At 38.6% G+C, this 20,705-nt stretch overlaps 1 protein-coding gene across 2 annotated transcripts in view; it reads right to left on the bottom strand.

The window, feature by feature from the left end:
• Positions 1 to 6,187: 6,187 nt before the first annotated feature.
• The window catches only part of XPO4 (exportin 4), a 78,512-nt gene continuing 63,994 nt past the window's right edge, over positions 6,188 to 20,705 (bottom strand). For both annotated transcript variants that reach the window (XM_069013718.1, XM_069013724.1), the window contains exons 18-23: positions 19,788 to 19,968; positions 18,170 to 18,288; positions 17,148 to 17,278; positions 16,254 to 16,371; positions 14,899 to 14,991; positions 6,188 to 11,729 (exon numbers count right to left, since the gene is read on the bottom strand). In XM_069013718.1, the coding sequence (XP_068869819.1) occupies positions 11,532 to 11,729; positions 14,899 to 14,991; positions 16,254 to 16,371; positions 17,148 to 17,278; positions 18,170 to 18,288; positions 19,788 to 19,968 (840 nt within the window). In that variant the 3' untranslated portion in view covers positions 6,188 to 11,531. The remainder of the gene's footprint in view (positions 11,730 to 14,898; positions 14,992 to 16,253; positions 16,372 to 17,147; positions 17,279 to 18,169; positions 18,289 to 19,787; positions 19,969 to 20,705) is intronic.

Below are 20,705 nucleotides of genomic sequence, written 5' to 3'. Positions count from 1 at the left end.
TAGATGTCAAGTGTTCACAAGCCACGAGCTCCTGCCTTGCACCGCTGCCCAGTGCCCCGAACTCTTCTTCTACATCTGGCTCTCCTGTCCAGGCTCTCCATTTCTGTTAAACATTAGCAAGCCCGAATAAGCTCCCTTTCTTGCATACAAACAGAAGTCAAGCTGATTCTTAGATGCTTTCAAAAGACAGAGTTTTAAAATATCTTCTTTGTTTAACTTCATAAAATCATAGAATGGTTTGGGTTGGAAGGGTCCTTAAAGATCATCTAGTTACCACTCCACTGCCATGGGCAGGAACACCTTTTGCTATTCCAGGTTGCTGCAAGCCCCATCCAATCTGTCTTTGAACACTTCCAGGGATGAGGCATCCACAGCGTCTCTGAGCAGCCTGTTCCAGAGCCTCACCAATGTCACAGTAAAGAATTTCTTCCTAATATCTAATCTAAACCTACTTGCTTTCAGTTTGAAGCCATTCTCCCTTGTCCTGTCACTACATGCCCTTGTAGAAAGTTCCCCTCCATCTTTCTTATAGGCTCCCTTCAGGTACTGGAAGGCCACAATTAGGTCACCCCAAAATCTTCTCTTTGGGCTGAACAATCCCAATTCTCTTAACCTTCCCTCACGTGAGAGATGTTCCCCGCTTCTAACCATCTTGGTGTCCCTCCTCAGGACTTGCTCCAACAGGGCAATGTCCCTGTGCTTGGGACCCCAGAGCTGGATGCAGTATTCCAGGCGGGGTCTCACAAAAGCAGAGTAGAGGGGAAAAAATTAATTCACTGTATCTTTCCCTTTGGTCATAAAAACTTCCCATTTTCCTGTTTCTCATGTGTAGGCACAACATGCTTGTCTGGCACCTCTCATGATCTTGCTGCCCCAAGACAAAAAGCTCACCCATTTTTCTCATTCCTTCTTTATAAAGTCTGATGTTTGTAAAAATCATGTTCATGGTGGTGTCTTTCTTTCATTCAATGACTCTCCTACAAACCAACTCATCAAAGGTTGCCCACCAGATTATTTAACCTAACAGCAGACTCTCCTCATGTTCTTCACAGCAAGGAGTTGTATCAGCAGTGAGCTGAGTAAGAAACTGCTATTTTACCTACAACCTGCTCAGTCTTCATCTGCTGCAGCACTTCACTGTGGCTGAACAGAAAGTCACAGGCTCAGCACTGGGCATCAACAAACAGAACAGAACTATTGCCTTGGAAGACAGAAATACTAAATTAATGATAAAATAGTTTTGTGGCACAGATTATGTAAGCAGCAGAGAATAAAATTTTCTTGCTACCACAGGCTATGGGGTAGGCCAATTTTTCCTTCAGATCTCCATATTTTAAACTCTCTTTCTCATGTAGAAACAAGGCTTTCCACAGCAGCAGAGAGCTGTGGGCATTTTCATTTCTTTTAAAAGACTTCTTTGCAGTCTGGATCTGGCATTCAGTGCATTAGCCACTCTATCTTTGAAAGTTCTTGCTAAAACAAGTCTTCATCCCAGCACAGAAGACTGTCTCATGTGGAGTGCATCCATATCTATTCAGGGTACCACCACTGCTGTAATTTAAAACAAGCAAACCAATCCCTTTTCCCTGCATTGTGCAAAGTGACAGTTGTCTTAATACCTGCATAGCATTACTGAGTGCAGCAAGAAATGTGGTTTAGATATTACAGTGAAGTGACACTTCAGTAATTTTCCTATTTCATGCATGTTTGTAAGGCATTTAACATGAAAAATGAAAGTAGAAATGAGTCTGGGATGACACATACTCTCAGTCCAGATTTCCCAGAGCAGCAGTCTGCCCCTTGACAAGCAATTCCTCCCCACCAAAAAGGTTAAACAGATCACATAAGGGCACAAGGCTGTGAGGTGGCTTGGGGGGTGGGCAGGGTGACATTATTTAGGTTATGATATCAGATACTACTTGGCAGCAAACAGACAGCTCAAAGCCTTGCTTGAATCCTGTTACAAGACAATTCTAGAAGGAAAGCTCCAAAGGAGCTCAAGTAACCCTGTAGGAAGGAAATAACCCAGGTTATCTCTTGCTGCAGTTTCTTTGGGATGTGAGGACAAATGAACCACAAACACAGGAACACCTGTAAAGTGGACCCTGAAAGAAATTTCTTAACAATTGGGTTTTATTGTTCCCTCATATTTTTTGCAGATAGGTATTTCTAGTTAAGCTATCTCCCCTGTCCTGTCACTGACAGAGCCATGTCACACAGCAGTGATACTGGTGTCCTTGAGACAAACCTGATGACACAGACCATTGCCTCTTCACTAATGCATTTGCTAGATCAAAAGCAGTGTTCAAAAATACAGTTCTACCCTGGAAAGCAATAGTAACTTCTTACTCACAAGGCTTTTTCTGTTTTGGTGTTTGAGTTTTTATTTTTACTCTATTGTATTTTTTCTCTACTGATGAAATTCTATAGTTTTGTTTTCACCATAGCACAAGCCATAGCCATATGAAAAGTATGACCAGCTTTAATTAATATTAAAATAGATTATTAAATTCTAATTGTAGAATCTTTCCTGTTGCCATTAAGTCTAAAAAACTTCTATTAGCTTTTTCCCAGAAAAACCCCTCAATGTGTTTAGGGCTGGCAAGCCAACTGCACATTGTTTTGGAAGGCAGCCAAGCATGCAATGCTTTACAACCATACAAGAATTATTTCTAGTTAATGTCTACATAATCCTACTTCTGATGATGGAAAATAGCAAAGTGGAAATATTCTAGTTGGAGAACAACCTCCAACACCTCATCTTTGTAATCAAAGCACTTTTACTTTCACTCCCAAGCTGTTCCCCCTACAGATGGAGAATAAAACATGTTGGAGCCCCATGGGGTAGCTGTGCAGGGCAGGTGCACCACAGCTTCCCAAGACCTTGTGGCACAACATGAAGACAGACTGGCAGTCAGCCTCTTAAAAGCTTGCAGTCACTCCATGAATTCAAGTACAGTAGTAAGCTTTCATCTTCAAGCAGGTCACGTAGTCCCAACTCTTTCTCTATGGAGATATAAATCTTAGAAACATGACAGTGATACATGATCCCTGCGACTTCTTTCTCTTTTGCCAGGCTTTGTGCATCCCTTGGAAGTGATTCAGGGTTCACAAAGAGGGCTACAGCTTTCAGATAGAAAAATGCTCTACATAAGTGACCACTAGTCACTTAATACCACCTAGTGGTATTGACATTTAAAACAGAGTTTACAAGTATTTGAAAGAAAACCCCCAACCCTTCAACAGAATTACCAGTATCTATACTTTTGTACATTTTCACATCCCTATAGACTTTACCATGGCTTCCAACTTACACAGTTCTCTCAAAAAATATCCCAAGATACAGGGCAACATCCAACCTTCATGGCATTTTCTGGCTCCAAAGCCTTGTCATGGTTGTTTTTGCTTTTCCCCCCAAAAGATGTAATCACTCTGCCATCACAAGAAGTAGGAAGGAAAATATATAAAATATATTTAGCAAAACCAGTAAAATTAAAGTGGAACAGAAAATGCAGACAAGTAGCAAACATATACAGCAGCAGATTTTACAGTTTTTCCTACACATACCTCTGCACTTTTTTCACACACACTCTTTAAGGAGAAGGAAGAAAATAGAAATCAGATAGTGTTACGAAAGAAAACATTTCTTTTCCTGAACAGTAAATGGGGTTTATTACTGCTTTCTGCTTTTGAAACTCCAATTCAGGCTATATATACCTCTAAGAAAAATAAGAGAAGGACACCCTTTTCTCTGTCCCTAAAGCAAAATTACACCATCCTCCTTTTACAGACTATACTGGTATTTTAAATAGTTACACTCGCAGGATCTAGACATTATCTGGCCATCTTAAGGGATGCAGGTAACAAACATTTTAACCAAGATACAAAACAGGTATCCAATTTTTCCAGCTTTCCTGAGGCTGAGTGAATTGTTTAAATACATGTGCGCTTATCAAAATCCATGTTACAGTACATTTTAACAGTAGTTTGTTAAGAAATCATGAAAGTGCATAACAGCCTAAAAGCAGGCAAAAAGTACTTCAGAAGAACAGTCTTTCCTTAAAGTGGCAGAAGAATATAAGCCTTCCCCAAAGCAGTGTTGATCTTATGTGAGGACATCGGTGATCATCCTAAAGATTCCACAGTGTGGTGGTGGGCTTTTGGCTTTGGGGGTTTTTTTTGTGAGTTACAACAATCATTTCAGAAACAAATGACCAGTAGTAGTATTGGTGCCGTTCTGAAACTAAAGCAAATGTCTTGACAGCTTATTAAACCAAGTTACCAATGAGGCTTTCAAATCAATACTTGTGTTGGAGTCTATTGATAACTCATTCAGGGAACACCAAACACAAAGACCGGAAGCAGTTTGAATATGCCACAAACCTAAACTGCAGCATCCAAAACAATAAGTTAAAGCAAATCAAACATACATGTCTTTACAACCAGTAACAGTAGGCCAGACACAGAGGGGAAGAAAAAGGGAAGTACATCACACCCATAGCTTTGCTTTACTCTAACTTGCAAAGGCAACATGGCATGTCAGGAAAATCAAATCCGATACCATCTAACAGATGTTAAAGTGAAAACAGCTGTTCCACGAGATTCAGATATAGACAGGAGAAAAACTAGTAGTGAATTATGTATCAGTCACAGTGGGTAGCTTCTTTGTTCTCTTTGGATATAGAGATTTGTCTGGAATGTTTTCCAAAATAAAGAGGAATTTATTATTTAATCAACAAAACTCACACTGATAGTATCACATTTCATTTCATGGAATTCCAAAGCAGTACTCTCTTTTCCCCAACCAACGTGTTGATAAAATAGCAGACTTTTACTAATCCCTTTCAAGATGACAAGGGTTAAAAGTTACAGGATAACACTTGTATCTTGTAGATTGATCTATTTTTCTTTCTCCAGATAAGATTGCAAAGTTATCACTTTCTTCTCCTCCTCCTTCCCTCTTCCAGGTCATGTACAACCTGCTCCTTGGTTGGCCGACCAGACAAATTCCTCTTGGAGAGTTGTGCTTTCCTACTTTTCTGTTTGTAAGACATGGCAAATCACTGAAGGAAAAAATCCACCACCAACTCCACCACGCACAACTGAAGCCAATATAAGTTTCAAAAAGGCAAAATTGATGGGGTTTGTGTATACTTAGACAAAGAACTGTGAATAAAGGCTTTGTACCCAAATCATTCAAGTTTATTCCAGAACTTGTATTTAAGGTAAAGCAGAATAGTTCCACTTTCTACATGAAAGGCTCTTGGATACGCTGCTGTTAGTCTTACCAACTGCTTTCAGGAATTTCCTCAAAATGACTTTAAATGTTTCTGTCCTTCCCCAAAATATTCACTGAACTAGACCATGCCAATAGAAATATATAACTGCATAATCTTGCTTTTGAAACCAGTAAAATTCCAGTGATACATACAGCCAAGATATATAGCAAGCTGTCACCACCATAGTTGTTGCGTAGTTTTACTTTCAGGATTTGTGAAGCTTTTTTTTCTTTTCTAAATGATGGGAGTGCATGGAAGTAAGAGAGGAACAAAAGAAAATAGCTGTAGTTTATCTAAATGTAACTGTATTATAGCACATTAGGAACTGCTGCCTGTAACTGAACTTCTCTGATATCCATGAAGTAACATACTGTTAGATGTTCCTTACATGGGAACAGATTATGAGTTTGGAGAACATTTCTGTGCCAGATATCATCATAAAAACTGTTTAGATTAAATACAAACACACACTTTCACACAAATTAAAGACCCAGAAATCAGTATTCCTTTTGAGTAGACAAATACTACCGATAATAGTGACCTGAAAAGTCACTGTTAAAACTTCTTTTGGAAGATGGGGGAAAAGATTAATTTGATTATATATTCACAGCTGCTTCTGGTAATTGCAGTCCAGTGGGAGATACTCCTGTGGCACCCCTAATCACACTCCTTTCTGTTGATGGACAAACTCATTCCTTAAGTGCTGATGTAAACTAAAGTTACTCCACCAACTTTTAATCTAATTACTGTGCATTCACTGTAGCCAAAGAGGGAACATAATGTTCCTATTTATGTTTCCACTGTAAGGAAGTATAACAAATGCTTTTTCAGGGATTCAACACAGGTGAGATTTTAGAAAAATATTAAACAAGAATACACACAAATCACACATGGCCAAAACAAAATAATAAAAGTCTTTAGTGGAAAACAATTTTATCCTCTTCCTGCTTATGGATCTTAAAAATACACAAAGTGATCATTCCAAAATTGAAAATTCAGTCGTGATAAGGCTTGATTACACAACCATTTCCCAAGTCTTATTGCAATAAACTGTGAAATACTTCTATGCAACTTCATGTCTTCAACTGTACAGGTAAAACAATACTTGAAATCAACTAGCACTTCACTCCCTGTGTTTTTAGTATATAAACTCAACACAGTACTGAATGACACATTTAAAATATTTACACACCTGACCAACAGCAGTACTAGCATTTATTGCCTTAAAACTGCATGTTCACTGCATGGAGGTTCCTTATTTTGCACAAGGAGAACAAATAATATAGGTCTTTTTTTTTCTAATTAAAAACTCCAGAATGGTTCAATGGGAGATTCAAATGTGTGGGGAATGCTATTAGAGAGGTTTTCATCAATTTCAAGTATCAAGCTGTAACAGATTGGAAAATTACATGGGTAGTATCTTTCTCTTGAGGTTGGAAGGGCCTTCCAAATCAGCTTAAGAGTGGCTTAAAAGGACAGGAAAAACAGAATAGGGAATGGGAAGAAATGAAAAAGCAGAATCAATTTTAATTCATTAAAGAGAAGGGAAAGCCTTCTCTTTAATGAATTAAAAGGGGTATCTTACTTCTCAGTTTCTAGGGCCCCAAGAAATCTCGCACTGAAAAAAGGGTTTTATAAGATAGCTGAGAGCTTGAGGCTCTAGAGCAAAACACACTTCATGATTTGCTTCATGATCAGTGCTAGAAAACATTAATCTAATTTACTGAAAACAGAGCACAATCTACTCAAATGCAAATTTATGGGGGGTGGGGGAGCAGGGCTGGCTCTTTAAAATTTAATTGTAATCATTAGACTTTGGTTATACTGAGTGACTGGAACAGACATGGGAGAAATGAGTGGTGTTTGTTCTTTGCAGAAAAATGTAAAAAAACCAAAAGTAAACCAAACAAAAAACCCTACCAGCACAAGCAGCACTTGTCACGAGCAGAGGCACCGAAGCCTGAATAACCAACAACTGTCCTCTCCCTTTGTAGATCAGAACTGAGGCACACTGGTGGGGAATCTCACCTTATTTAAGAAGAAGCCGCCATTTCAATTGGCTGTAATTGAACTAATGACAATTTACAGCAAGCATTACTGTACTGCAGTAGATCAGTCCTGGGAATACTGCACCACTGCTGCCTCTACTGGGCTTTACAATTACGAAAATCTTCTGCTTTCATTACAGTAAATCTTACACCTCACAAAACTAAAATGGAAGTATATAATATTTACATAGCATCTCAGATCCTCAATGCATTTTACAGGCATAAGCTAATCCTCACAACATCCCTGTGAGGTAGGTAGGTGTTAATGCTACTTTAACAACAATACAGTTCTAGTGACTTGCCAATGGCTACCGAGGATCCAGTGGAAAAACATTACAAAATTAGAGGAGCCTGGCTCCTACTCCTGCGCTTATATTCATCAAGCTACTTCCATAAAAAAACACCCCTTCTTATGTAATTACTTAACCAAACCTGAAATTACTTGAAGTGTTTTACAAGCAAAATGCTGCAAATTTGTATTTTTAATAGTTTTACAGATCACAAATTAGAATTTGCTTTCCCTTTTAAAGAACTAGATTTTAAATGGACAACTGACTGCTCTGAGCAAGCTTATTTTCTAGAACTACATGGCTTAGACACAAAGGGATTTGCCCAGGTAAACACTGGGGCTTCAGTGAGTTCTACTCACTATGAAAGCGATGACTCCAATTCAAACCCCTCTCTTTTAACTAGTAGGATTTGGACATGCTGAGAAAACAAGTTTCTCATTCCTGAGAAAAAAGGTGAGCCCTTTACCACTAAACAGTGAAACACAAGCCTCTGGGCAAAAAGTAGCAGATTCTGGCAGTAATTCAATGAAGCTAATTAAGGCATAAATGCACGTGAAAGTGGAAGTTTCATGCATCCAGTCCACTTCTCCCTGTCCCTATGTATCTGTGCTTTCAACAAGGTCTTGAATTTTATGATTGAACTCAATGGTCATGCTTGTCAGCGTTGAAAACTATAGGTTGAACAACAGACAATTATTATGCCAGCATTAGAACTAACTATTATAATGGGGAAGGAGCTGGCAAAATGTGAAAGAAGCTACTTAATTTCTAGTCTCAGACTGAAAACACTGGTTTAATAATCTGTTTTAGCAAGAAAAGTCTAGACAAATATATTTGTTACAATTATATCACGCAGCATTTATAATTCGGTTTGAATTGTCTTTTTTCTTCCTTCAAAAAACAGGTGCATTTTTAGAACCATTATTCATTTTGCACAGTGAATGGAAAATCAATGCAATGATGCTATAAAACTTTCAGAACACTTATGTGGAGTCAGCTCTCAGTGTTCACTACAAACAGTCTACGAGTCTTTCCTGTGGACCTCAGTGTGCTTTCACATCCAGATTTACAGCAACCGGATGTGTAGAAGTTCACAGAAGATTATTTTCTTTTTTTTTTTTTTTTTGGTAGGGATACAAAAGCCAAATAGCTCAGGTAGAAAGCAGTCACCAAGCCAGCAGTGGAGTATGAATGAACAGGACTTATTCCCAGAAGCCTTTGCAACCATTGGATGTCACTAAGCACAGACATCTTAGCATTGCTCTAAAAGAAACATAAAAAGGCATGGAAAGATCCCCGTTGAATATATGAGAATGAAAGAAAAATTAAAAAACAGGAAAGTGTAACATCAAGCAGGAAAATTACAAAAAACTCCAAACCCTTACTAGGACAGTTTTCCTTTAACATATAATATTATTTTTAAATGAAGGTCAAAGGAAATTTTTAAACCACCTTTAAAACTAATCTTTGAAAGTAAATGTTCATACTTCAGCTAATGTCTTGATACTCAAAAGATGCTGTGTGTCTCTTATGTTACAACACAGTGGGCCTGACAAGAAAAATAATGGGTACACACATTACTTTGCCCAGAATACAAACTCAATTTGTGCTCCCATTCATCACAATATGCAAGGGGATTTCAAAACTTTAAAGTTAATAAATATTTTTAAATAGTGAGCCAGCTTTAGGATTAATTAAACAATAGTGACAGAGCTAGTTATAAAAGAAAGGATGACTGAGTGTATCAGTTAGTCAGACCCAAAATATGGAATATTCGCTATGATCTCTTTGAAGACTTCAGTCTGGATATCTGACATCAAGCACTTCATAACACACCAGCAGCTCCTACTGCCGCCGATGTTCCCAGGCTTCAGTGCCCTTCATCTGAAAAAAATGAGGTTTCAGAACTTCTGTCCCATCCAATGTACAAACTCAGAAAAACTCCAGAAGCAGTTTCAAAAACAGCAAACCCCAATTTAAAAATAAAAATTCAGCCATCACTATAGTTTGAAACAGAATGATCTGCCAGGATCATTGTATTTTGTGCAAGTGCACAGTCAAGAAATCCTTTAAAGAAAAGCACTAGAGCTTCAAGAAAAAATTGAGAGCAATACCCCTGTTCTAAAATACTATGCAAATTATCTTAAAAATAAAATGCTATCTGGGAAGGTACGCTATTATCTAAGAAGTTTTATGGTCACTTTGTAATGTGTAAATCTGCCCTTGCCCAGTTTTCACATCAATTAAAAGAGAAAAGTATAATAAAGAGATGGCATTTTTGGCCTTGTGGATCCATGCTTGAGACACTTACAGATTTAACTTAAAAAAAAAAAAAAAAAAAAAGAGCCTTAGATCACTTATAGCACAGTATTAGAGATTTGCATCTGTTGTGAGATTCTGGCTATTGTGAGTAATTTTGAGATGAATAGCTGAAGAATGGCACAGAATTGCAAACACGAAGCTATACATAGCCATATAAAGGTGTATACCAGACTTTTTATATAAATTTTAAAAACACATGGGAAATTTTCAACAGCATAATCTAGCAGAGATCTTAAATGGAAGGGCCCACTTCTGCCTCTGTGTATTTCCACAAAAATAATTTTACTAGACATGCAGCATTTGTGTTTGCTTCAGTTTCCTCTGGCTCATGACAGGAGACAAAGCAGGCCTTGCTTTCATAGTCATGTGCTGCTCTCTCTTGTTGGTTCTATATACTCAGGGCACTATATTCTGCTATGATAAAAGCTAAAGTGCTGATATAAAAAAACCAAGCAAGAGCAGAGCAGCTAGGAGACCTCTGCAGAAGTGGGGCTAGATTCAGCAAAAACAAAAATCTCCTACAGCACTAGACTTCCCAATTACCCTTCCCCACTGGAGTCAGACATGCTTGAGTAAAAGGGTTTGATGCCCCTGTGCTAGCATAATTGTTTTAGCTAATGCCCCAACTTTACAAAGTTTGCCAGTAATTCACACCTTTTGGGTTGTTATTGCTTAAGCAAACAGTTCAGTGTAGAAATACATTGCAGTTGTGTGCAACCCAGGTGAGAATCAAAACAGATACTGAAAGTAAAACTACACATGAACCTTGCATTAGACACTCATTCCAAAACAACACATCAACATGAAGGGCTGCAACAGGTACACAGCAGCTCAGTGCCAACATCCTAAACCAACTCTGAAGAGTAATATCTTGCCTTAAATCTTGCCTTAAATTTCTTACCTAAAGTATATGAGCTTTTTTTTTTTTTTAAATTAAGGCAATGAAATGGCTACAGTTCCTAAAGTTCATTTTAGGGGAACAAAAATATACACCTTTTTTTCTCTCTGAACTTTAGGCAGCAGAACATAATGTAAAAACCTGCATTGCATTCAACCTGCAATGTCAGATTGACGTAGAAGAACAGAACTAAACACAAGTTAAAATACCATTTGGTTTTTCTTCCCCATTGGAACACAAACTCAAACTTTAAGAGAGGAAAAATAAAGCTTAAAATCAGCTAAACTGTTTAGAGCTTTATATGTATCTGCATCACACTCTAACATGATTTTGGGTAGAAAAGAAATCTGTATGTTTATATGACCACTCATATTTTAAACCAGTGCAGGGGGAAAGGCACTGCATTTATTTTATTGTGCCCATATCTGCGTATAAATGGAAAAAAATTCAATTCAGATTTTCTGTTCATTTTCTTCCACACCCAAGTATGACAGATTGCAGCTAACACATAATAGCAAAAGCTGATTCAAAGTTGACCTCTCGTATTCCATGGTGTTGCGTTCAAACTTCCAGGCTCTCTAGAATCTGAGATGGCTGCAAAGAACCCAGAGACAGGTACAAGATTTAGTCAGCATTCAGCATTTCTCAGTGCATTTTGCAGAAAGGGTCTAAATTAGGCATAGAGTTCTGTTGTTTATTTTACACAGAGAAGTCCACCAACATTTGCCATAAATTCTTCTAAACTCTTTAAGAAGGCCATCTTCTGCTTACGGTCCAGTGTAGGAGGAGTGCTGCTTGCAGTAAGCTTGTTGAAGGCATCTGCTAACCGCTGGTAAATTACTGGATCTTGTTGAGTTGATAGCAATGTTTCAACTAACTCTGAATATTCAGCCTGTTAAACATTAAAAAAAAAAAAAAAAAAAGATACAATATATACAACTTCTCTCATCAGGACAAGAGCCAGAATAAAGGCTGTGACAGAAAACCATCAGTACCTCTCCACCTGTCCTCACAGCCTTTCACCTACCTCTAAACCAGATAAAATCCTTCATCCAGGCTGGGTATTTTAGTAAGGCTAAAGAAGTCTTCAAAGCAAGGTACAGTGCTTTGCAGTGCAGAGTAAGATAACCATTTTAAGGCAAAGGGCCTTCTGGCTCTTTCTTACCATAGGCTTATTCTTGATGCCTGCCCCATGTTCCACACCAATCATCTCCTCCCACAAGTCCTCCATTTTCTAGGGTCCCTTCCCTGAAACAGAGCTTAGATTCCTTTCTAAGAGCTTCCTACTTACTCTCATGCTTACTTGGACAGAAACAAAAGACAAAGAAACGTGTCAAACGTGACTAGAAGGACACTGCCAAGGAACACACACCTGAAGCAAGTCCAAAGGGACTGAGCTCTGGGAGCACAGGTGAAGGACACAGGAGTCAGAATGGCAGTTCCCTCCATTCTACCCATGAGGGGTTGGGTAAGGGTAGACACAAGAAGAATTTGCCACCTGTGGGTAGTATCACAGGGTCCTTTCCTCTTACATGTTCACGAGTCCCTCTTTGAGGGATAACGCTGCCAACAAGAGAGAGGATCCATGGGATAAAGTGGCTTAGCATCGTCTTTGCCCAAGGCTTGCCAAGCCAGCAGGAAGGGCTTTAAAGGGCATGTTGAGGGATGGTGGTAACAACTTGTAGATAAATAAAGAGAGACCAAGAGTATTAAGAACACAAAGAAGTGTGATGGGTTTAAAAGTGCTCACCAGGACGGATGAAACAGGCTGAAAGGAGGCCAACCTGAAATGCCTGTGTAAAAGTGTGTTCAGCTTGGGAAGCAGAAGGAGCTAGAGCTCCATGGGCAGGTTCAGAGCTGCAACCTTACTGCAGGCATTGATATGTGGTGGGACAGGTGGCATGACTGGAGTGTTTCAAGGGACAGACGGAAGCTTGTTAGAGCGCTTTAAGGAAGAAGATGACAGAAGATTGACATTTCTGTGAAAAGTCAGCTCAAATTAAAGATGGTTTTCTACAGACTGGGCAGCAATCTAGTTGAGTGCTTATGGATCACAATCAGAGGAGAAGCAGTAAAGATGACATCATCTTTTGGGATGGGATCTTGTTACAAATCCCCAGAACAGGGCTTTTAGTGGACTGAGTCATCTCTAAGCAACCTGAGGAAGTTTCCAGATCAGACTTACAAGAGATTATCTCCCTGACATTTGCTCAAATACCAGATGGGCTACCCAGGGGTGTGACTTTGCATCTGCTATTCACAGCTAGTAAGAGCTGGTCAGGGATGTGGTAATTAATGCCAACCTTTCAGCTATCATTAAATAGTGGAGTTAAGGATTCCCAGGAAAGCGAGGAAAGAGGACAGCCAAGTAAGAACCTGGACATCATGAGAGCAGATGTCACCTTATTCAAGATGGGTGGGTGGGATCCTGTGGGAATGAGCTATGAAGACAAAAAGAGCTCAAGAAAGCTGACAGGCCTTTAAGGACAACCTCTTCCAAGCACAAGAATGGTCTGACAGGCCTTTAAGGACAACCTCTTCCAAGCACAAGAATGGTCTGTCCAGATACTGAAGAAAACAATAAGGACACAGATTCAGGTAAGCAGGGACTTAATGACTAAACTCCAGCCCAAGGGCAGCACATGCAGGAAATAGAAGCAGGAACAGCTAGAAAGGAGGAAAGCAGAAACATTGTCTGGCCAAAAACAATGCCAGAAAAATGAACTTCAGCTAAAGCTGAATTTAGCAAAGGACATCGAAGACAAAAAAAAAGCAGCTTTTACCAGTACTTTAAGAGTAAAAGAAGGAACAGGGAAAATATGGGTTCTACTGCTGAATGGAATAGAAGATTTAATGATCGTAGACAAGAGGTAAGGCTGAAATAATCAATGCTTTCTTTTGCCTTGGTCTTTACTGACAGGTTTTTCCAGACCTTTGTGACTAGAGACAGGGTTCAAGGAAGAGAGGAATTATGCATAGTAAAGAGGATCAACCCATGGATCTCTTGAGAAATCTTGATGCATGCAAGCTCGTGAGACCTGACAGAATCTATCCAAGGGTTCAGAAAGCTGGTTCATGTCATTCACTACTGGCTGCTCTCTATCATCTTTGAATGACTAAGAAAATCATGAAGCAAGTACTCCTGGAAATTATTTCTGGGCAGGTGAAAGTCACAGGACCCAAGGGAATGGCCTGAAGTTGTGTCAGGGAAAGTTTGCATTGGGTATTAGGAAAAGGTTCTTCACCCAGAGGGTGGTTGGGCACTGGAACAGGCTCCCCAGGGAAGTGGTCACAGCACCAGCCTGACAGAGTTCAAGAAGTGTTCAGACAATGTTCTCAGGCACATGGTGTGATTCTTGGGGATGGTCCTGTGCAGGGCCAGGAGCTGGACTTGATGATCCTCATGGGTCCCTTCTAACTCAGCATATTCTGTGATTCTGAGAACAGCTAGAATGGATTTACCCAGGGGAAATCATGCCTTACCAACCTTTTTTCTTTGACAAAATAACTACATCTATTGGATAAGACGAGTGCAGTGGATGCCTAAGGTGAGTTTTTAGCAGTTGTGTACTGCACCCTTGCAACCAAGCTGGGATTTTATTGTCTAAATGGGTAAAAACATGTGTAAAAACACACCTGTACCATCAGCCTATAAAGGATTGAGGTTAATGGCTCATATTCCACCTGGAAGCTGGTTCCAAGTGGCACTGAGAGCTCTCATCTGGACCTTGTCCTGTTAAATATTTTAGTCAATGACCTGGAAGGGGAGGGAAAATACACTCTTTTCAAGTCTGGGGATGAAATCAAACTGGGGAGTGCAGTCAGTGCATTCAAGGCCAGGACTGACATTTAGAGACACTTACTCAGGCTGGTGCAATGAGCTGACAGGAAAGTCACGAAACTCAAAAAGGACAAATGCAAAGACCTGCAGCTGAAACAGGCAGACCTCCTGAGGGTCCCTCCTTCCAACCCAAATAATTCCATGATTTACCAGGGACACAAGAAATAACCACTCTCCTTTAACAAATGACTTCTTTTCAGGGTGTGTCTGAATGCCATACCTGATGCAAACACACTAATGTGTAGAATGCTTCACCTGCTGCAGTTGTCATTTCTGTATTGTGCTTCTGAAGTACCAGCATATCAAAAACCATCTGAAATCACAAAACAGAAGTACTTGTGTAAGTGTAAACTTAACTTTCTACTTTACCAGCATTTGCTGCTGAAGCTCATCTTCACTTCTGATAATAACAATGAACATGTATTACAAACATCCAAGGTTGCTGTTTGCTTTGTTGCCCCCTTTTTTTATTTTTGAATTTAGGTACCAGTAATGTAGAGACCAAGTTCTTTTAGAAGTCGAGTCTTGGCTTAACAGCATAAATTCACATCTCAGGGCACTAGAACCTCTTGTTGATTTTCATCAACTGTTCTTCAGAGAAACATGACATCACTTATATTTTTTCTCCAAAAGCTGCAGATATGTCAGAGAAATAATGAAAAAAGCCTTTGCTCTTTCAGAATAAAATCTGGAACTTTTCCTCAAGTTTTGGAGACTCCTATAGCTCACAGAAAGTCAAACCGGGAACAGATTAGTAAAGAGTAATATTATAATATTAAGTGAAAATTTAGGAATAAGGAACAAAACTATGTTAACTTAGAAGACACAAAGACAAAATTATTTAAGTGTCTCATTCTCTCAGCTTGTCTGACGGAAGCTTTTAAGGAGCAATCCTCAGAAGTCCCCATGTCAGTTTGGTAAGAAAAGTTGTCTTAAGTAAAACTGAAGTCTACACAAAATCAGAAGATAAGCACACAAATTCCACAATTTTGGAATGCCAGTTAGTAGGAACCTGGTTGCTACCAGGTGAGTTCAAAATTTATTGAAGTGGATAGTCCTAAAAGGAAAGCACCGAATGCAATATTGAATTAAGAAAACACGTAGTTCATTAGATACATTGAATAAATGACAGCATTTCCTTTTTAGTTCCCAGCTATGCTCTTTTTCATGCCTTTCCTTTTAGCACTCTACCCAGCCTCCAGTTCACAGAATCCTGGAAGCTTTCTGTTCACAGCTTCCACAGTAACTGCTACAAGTGTCAATCAGTTCAAAGCTCAAGTGCAGAGCATGGATATATAAATTGCATTCTGAGAGACTCAGGGCTTTTGTTTATTGGCAATAATGGAGTGGTTCCCTCTACATCTCCATCCTCTTTTGTACTCTAGTCCGATATCTTCAGTTCTTCATGCCCTTTTTCTTCTTAAGCTGCCACTTTTTTTTTTTTTTTTTTTTTAGGTGACAGGCTGTTTCTTACTATATGTGTGATCCTGATTAATCTGGATATGATCACTGTTTGGCCTCTGGACGCTACCTTTATGCAAAAAACCAAAGTAACACAAAACATAGATGCCTTACCTTAAGAAAGTGCCTCGTTGCTAGAAAAAGGGTTGAATCTGTTTCTTGTGCTTTTGCACACTGTTCTGCTAATGGTGTTACAGCCTCCAGACAGAGCTGGCAAACCTCTGAGCTCATTCTGATAATGGGTGTTAAAGAATTGAAGTCAGATTTTAATTAAATTGTGGTCAAACTACCCAGCTGTGACACTAGAAAATATCTGAAATTCTTGTATGTTTCAAGGTTTCTTTTCACTACAAAGTTGCTAATTAAAAAAAACACTAGAAAAAAGGGGGGAAAAAAGGTTCCAACTTCATTACCTTCTTTTATTAGCTACATGCCTTAAGGTAACATAACCCTCTCTGACATAACATTTTCAGAAAGAGTCCCTTATGGTCAAGCTCATCTGTTTCTGACACGTGCCACAGATTAGTAAAAATGGTACTCCCATTATGAGAGGGAGAGCCCATTGGCACCCTGACAGGAAATGCTCTGGAGCCAGCCCAGTAGAACAGCAGCAATGTTTTGTATTACCAGCTGAGAGACTAATTCAGGAATGGCTTTGGGATACCAGCTGAAGGCTTATGAAGTTACACACTCTGAAATGAAGTAATGGAGGAGGCAGGAATGGCTGCCAGAAAAAACTTACATGCTAAGCTACTTAAAGGCTGCGCCCAAGCACCACAAGTCAGAGGCAATTCAGCAAATGTTGGAATCTCAATGGACACTACAGCGAAACTCTCAATCCCCAGAGAGCAGAGTAAGAGTCAATTACTGATATATAATCATAGATGCAGATATTCATAGAAAGAGGAAAAAACCCCCAAAGATAAAATATTGTTATTTTTAACAGGTCCTTATAAAAGCAACTTAGTTTTTTTTTTTTTAAACATTCCCAAGCTCTATAAAGGATACGATGACATCCCTAACTCCAGTGAGTACATTAGGCTCTTAAAGAGGTCCTCTGGAAGTTGTGGAATTTTCTCAGGGAATATCTCACATATGAAAGTGATTAATTTGTAATATTGATTACACAGGGATGGAAACTGTCAAAAGAAAAACATGGTATTTTTAGATTCAATCACATAACTATTCTGGCATAATTTTCAGTTGTAGAAAGAGACAGGACTGATGCTTTGCACTAAAGAAAAGACAATTTTAGTAGGAAACTCAAGTCATTAGAATGGCTACTTTATATAAATACAAACACTGTGGTACAATAAAAAATGATTACTAAAGATAAACAGTTGATGGTGGCAGTCTGGTATCTGCTCTACACAAATTAAAGGAGTTTTACTTCAGACGTGGATAAATCTAGTCCTGTGGGATAAAAGCCTTGCAATCGTTTGGAGCACAATCAAGGGGCTCCCGAAGTACATTTTCAGTTTGATCTAAAATGGACACAGCCCTTGCTACCAGACAAGAAGCCATGTGAAGAGGGGACAGCTCAGACACCCTTCAGAAGTGTTCCCCAGGTTCAAAGAAAAACATGAACACAGTGCAACCCAATGAAATGCTGCTGCCCCATTGTTTCATATTTTACTATTCTACTGACAAGCTGCTGATGCCTACAATTGAAAGCCATCTGTATTGTGAAAATAAATAGTTACTTTTAACTAATATCACAGTTTATACCTCTTGTCACATTTCTGACACAATGAGAAAAAGGACTCCATAAGCCACATTTCAGGTTTGGCTGTTGATCTGCACAGACTTGCTTTTAGAAGAACAGTTTTGTTTAGAATCTTCAGATATACATTTTCTCAGCTTACAGTATTTCTTGTCAAAGAGTATCTAGAACTATGGAACAGTTGTTTACATTTAGGAAGTCTAGAAAATTCAACTTATGGAGGTTGAATGCATATAGGAACAAATTCTGGGAATTCATTACTATAAAGCTTTCACATTCTAGCAGCTCTGTGTAAAAATACACTTACCTTCAGCAGATCTTGTGACATTAGAGGCAGAACTAGATTAACCCCATATAAGACCACATCTGCTGCTGATACAGATCTATTTGTAACTTGCCCAGGCTCATGCCCTCTAAATACTTCATCTGCAGGAAAGACAAAAAATATTTTGTATAAAAGGAAGATTAAACATATTGAAGTAACAGTCCCATTTCTTTAAAATACAGACATTTTTAAAAATAGGACTAGTCCCCTCTCTCCAAAAAAACCATGAGGCACTGTATTAAAATAGAAATGTAGTGAGTGGAGGCGGTCACTTCACTCTATATTTACATTCATTAGGACTAAGCATTTCATAATCACTCGTACCAGATGGCATGCTAAACCAGAACACTTCAAATACTGAGGGCTCCCTTCCATTACAGAACATTGCATTTGTTTCTAGTGATAGCTGCTTCATGCCTGCACACATAAACACATAGTGAGTAAAATACTACTGCATTTTTATACTTTTTATATATATTATATATTTACATATACTTTAATATCTTTTATAAAGAGAAAGAGGAAAAAAAATGGGAGAGTTAATATAGAAAATTCTGCAGTTTGGATGCTGCCAAGTTTTCTCCAGTTACAGGTTAAGGCCTACGTTTCCCATTAACTGGCAGTGACCTTACTTTTATAATTCCTGCATTGAGTCAGCAGCAGTACATAGAAAACTTGCAATACATTTGATCTCTGGGCATTGCATCTAGGTTTTATTCACATTACTTCATTTCATGGTAAGTATTTTACAGTGTTTTCCACACAACTAACATCCAGATCTCAAAGCAAATACTTTACATAGCACTGGGTTGTCCATTCAATGGACAAAGTCAAAGTCTGGTTCTGTACTTGTGTTGTGCATACATGATGAAAAAATAAAATTATGTACTGCATTTTGGAGTACAAGGTTCTCTCTTTCAAGATGTACCTCAGAAAAGCAATTAATATCAAAATATGCTTGGTATCAAACTGAATCTGCCTGGGTTGTTATCTGTGCAAAGTATATAGAACATTGTGAGATATGAACCATGCAAATGTTTGGCTTATTCAAAAGCAATGCACCACAGCTAACTGCCAGAACATACTCAGGACAACTGCAATTTTACGTGGCAAATACATGTAAGAAAGTAACAGGCTGGGATACAAGAAGGAACCCTTAACTACACCCAGAAATCATAAAGCATGTTCTGTGAAAGAGGAATACAGAAGACCCTCACATGATGGAATTTTAATGAGCTCAACATTTCACAAAAGTTCAATCCTGTACTAAGAAGACAATCCATCTGCTTTCTAGTACTACTTTACTACTCCAACTTCTCTACCTGCTTTTTGCTATAAAACTGCTGTTCAGACTCCCAACATTCAGATTTCAAGCTGTTTTATACAACCCCAATTTATTTTATAACAGCAGTAATAATTTCAGATGTTAGAATATTGTGAAAAGTCCTTCTATTGCTACTTTAAATAGCAATTTTCATATCCTGACCTAGTCAAGCCTAAGCTTCAGCTTTTCCTTTATATGGACTGAACACAAGCCCCAAAATGGTTCTTACAGTTTAGAAAACAACTTGTGGTTCATCAATTACCAATTCCTTAATACCTGTATCACTGAAATCTATGAATTCTTTTGATAGAAGATTAGTGAGAAGCTCCATAATAAGAAGGAGATCCTGGTACTGGTCTTCTTCTGCTGTAACATCTATCCGTTGTCGACCTAGATTATTCTTGGAATACACCTGGAGCAGAGTTAGGCAGGCCTCATACAAGTTCATGGCTTTGGCCTATAAAACAATGTTACATAATAAGAAAACTTCCATATGCTAAAAGTGACACACTTTGTTCTAAGATGGTATTACTTGGTAGACAATACATCAAGATTTTAATTTCAGTATATGACCACTTTTGTACCAACTGTACACAAAATCATCAAGGAAACAGCCACCTGAGACTATAAGAACACTTACAGCCACATATTGATGTGCTACTGATTGAAAGAGCAAACCATTACTTTTCTTGATTCCTCAGTCTTAACAAAAATCCCAACAAGAGTGGCTTGGAACAGACTGACACATCTCACTAATCTCACAAACTAGATTACCAACAAAATGCCCATGGGACACACTTTAGGTATAGAAGTTTGGAGCCACAATATGCTGTTTGTACATACCCAGTTTGGAATAGGCACAAACTCTTCCAGAGGCAAAAACATAATTAGCCAACAGTGCAAAGATCTAAGTGCACTGCACAAACTCAGAATTTTAACTGTTAACTTCTTGGGATCTATTAATGCCTTGTCGAGGACCAAGGCAGTGTCTCTATGGTATGCATTTGCCACATAAAACAGTGCTGCAATTCTCCTAGACTAGACTTCTGAGAAGTTTAATATCATTATAAAAAAATACTCAACATTGTCTGTCCTCTTCTGCCACCCATAGAGTCAGACTAGTGATGAATTGTGGATAAATTTATTGGTAAAAAAATCCTAGTCTAAATGTCTTGCTTTTAATCTTTGCAAGTG

The sequence above is a fragment of the Aphelocoma coerulescens genome, chromosome 1 (assembly GCF_041296385.1).
Source record: "Aphelocoma coerulescens isolate FSJ_1873_10779 chromosome 1, UR_Acoe_1.0, whole genome shotgun sequence".
Classification (NCBI taxonomy): Eukaryota; Metazoa; Chordata; class Aves; order Passeriformes; family Corvidae; genus Aphelocoma; species Aphelocoma coerulescens.
Note: the sequence above shows the minus strand (reverse complement) of the source record. Positions and strands in the feature narration are given on the sequence as shown.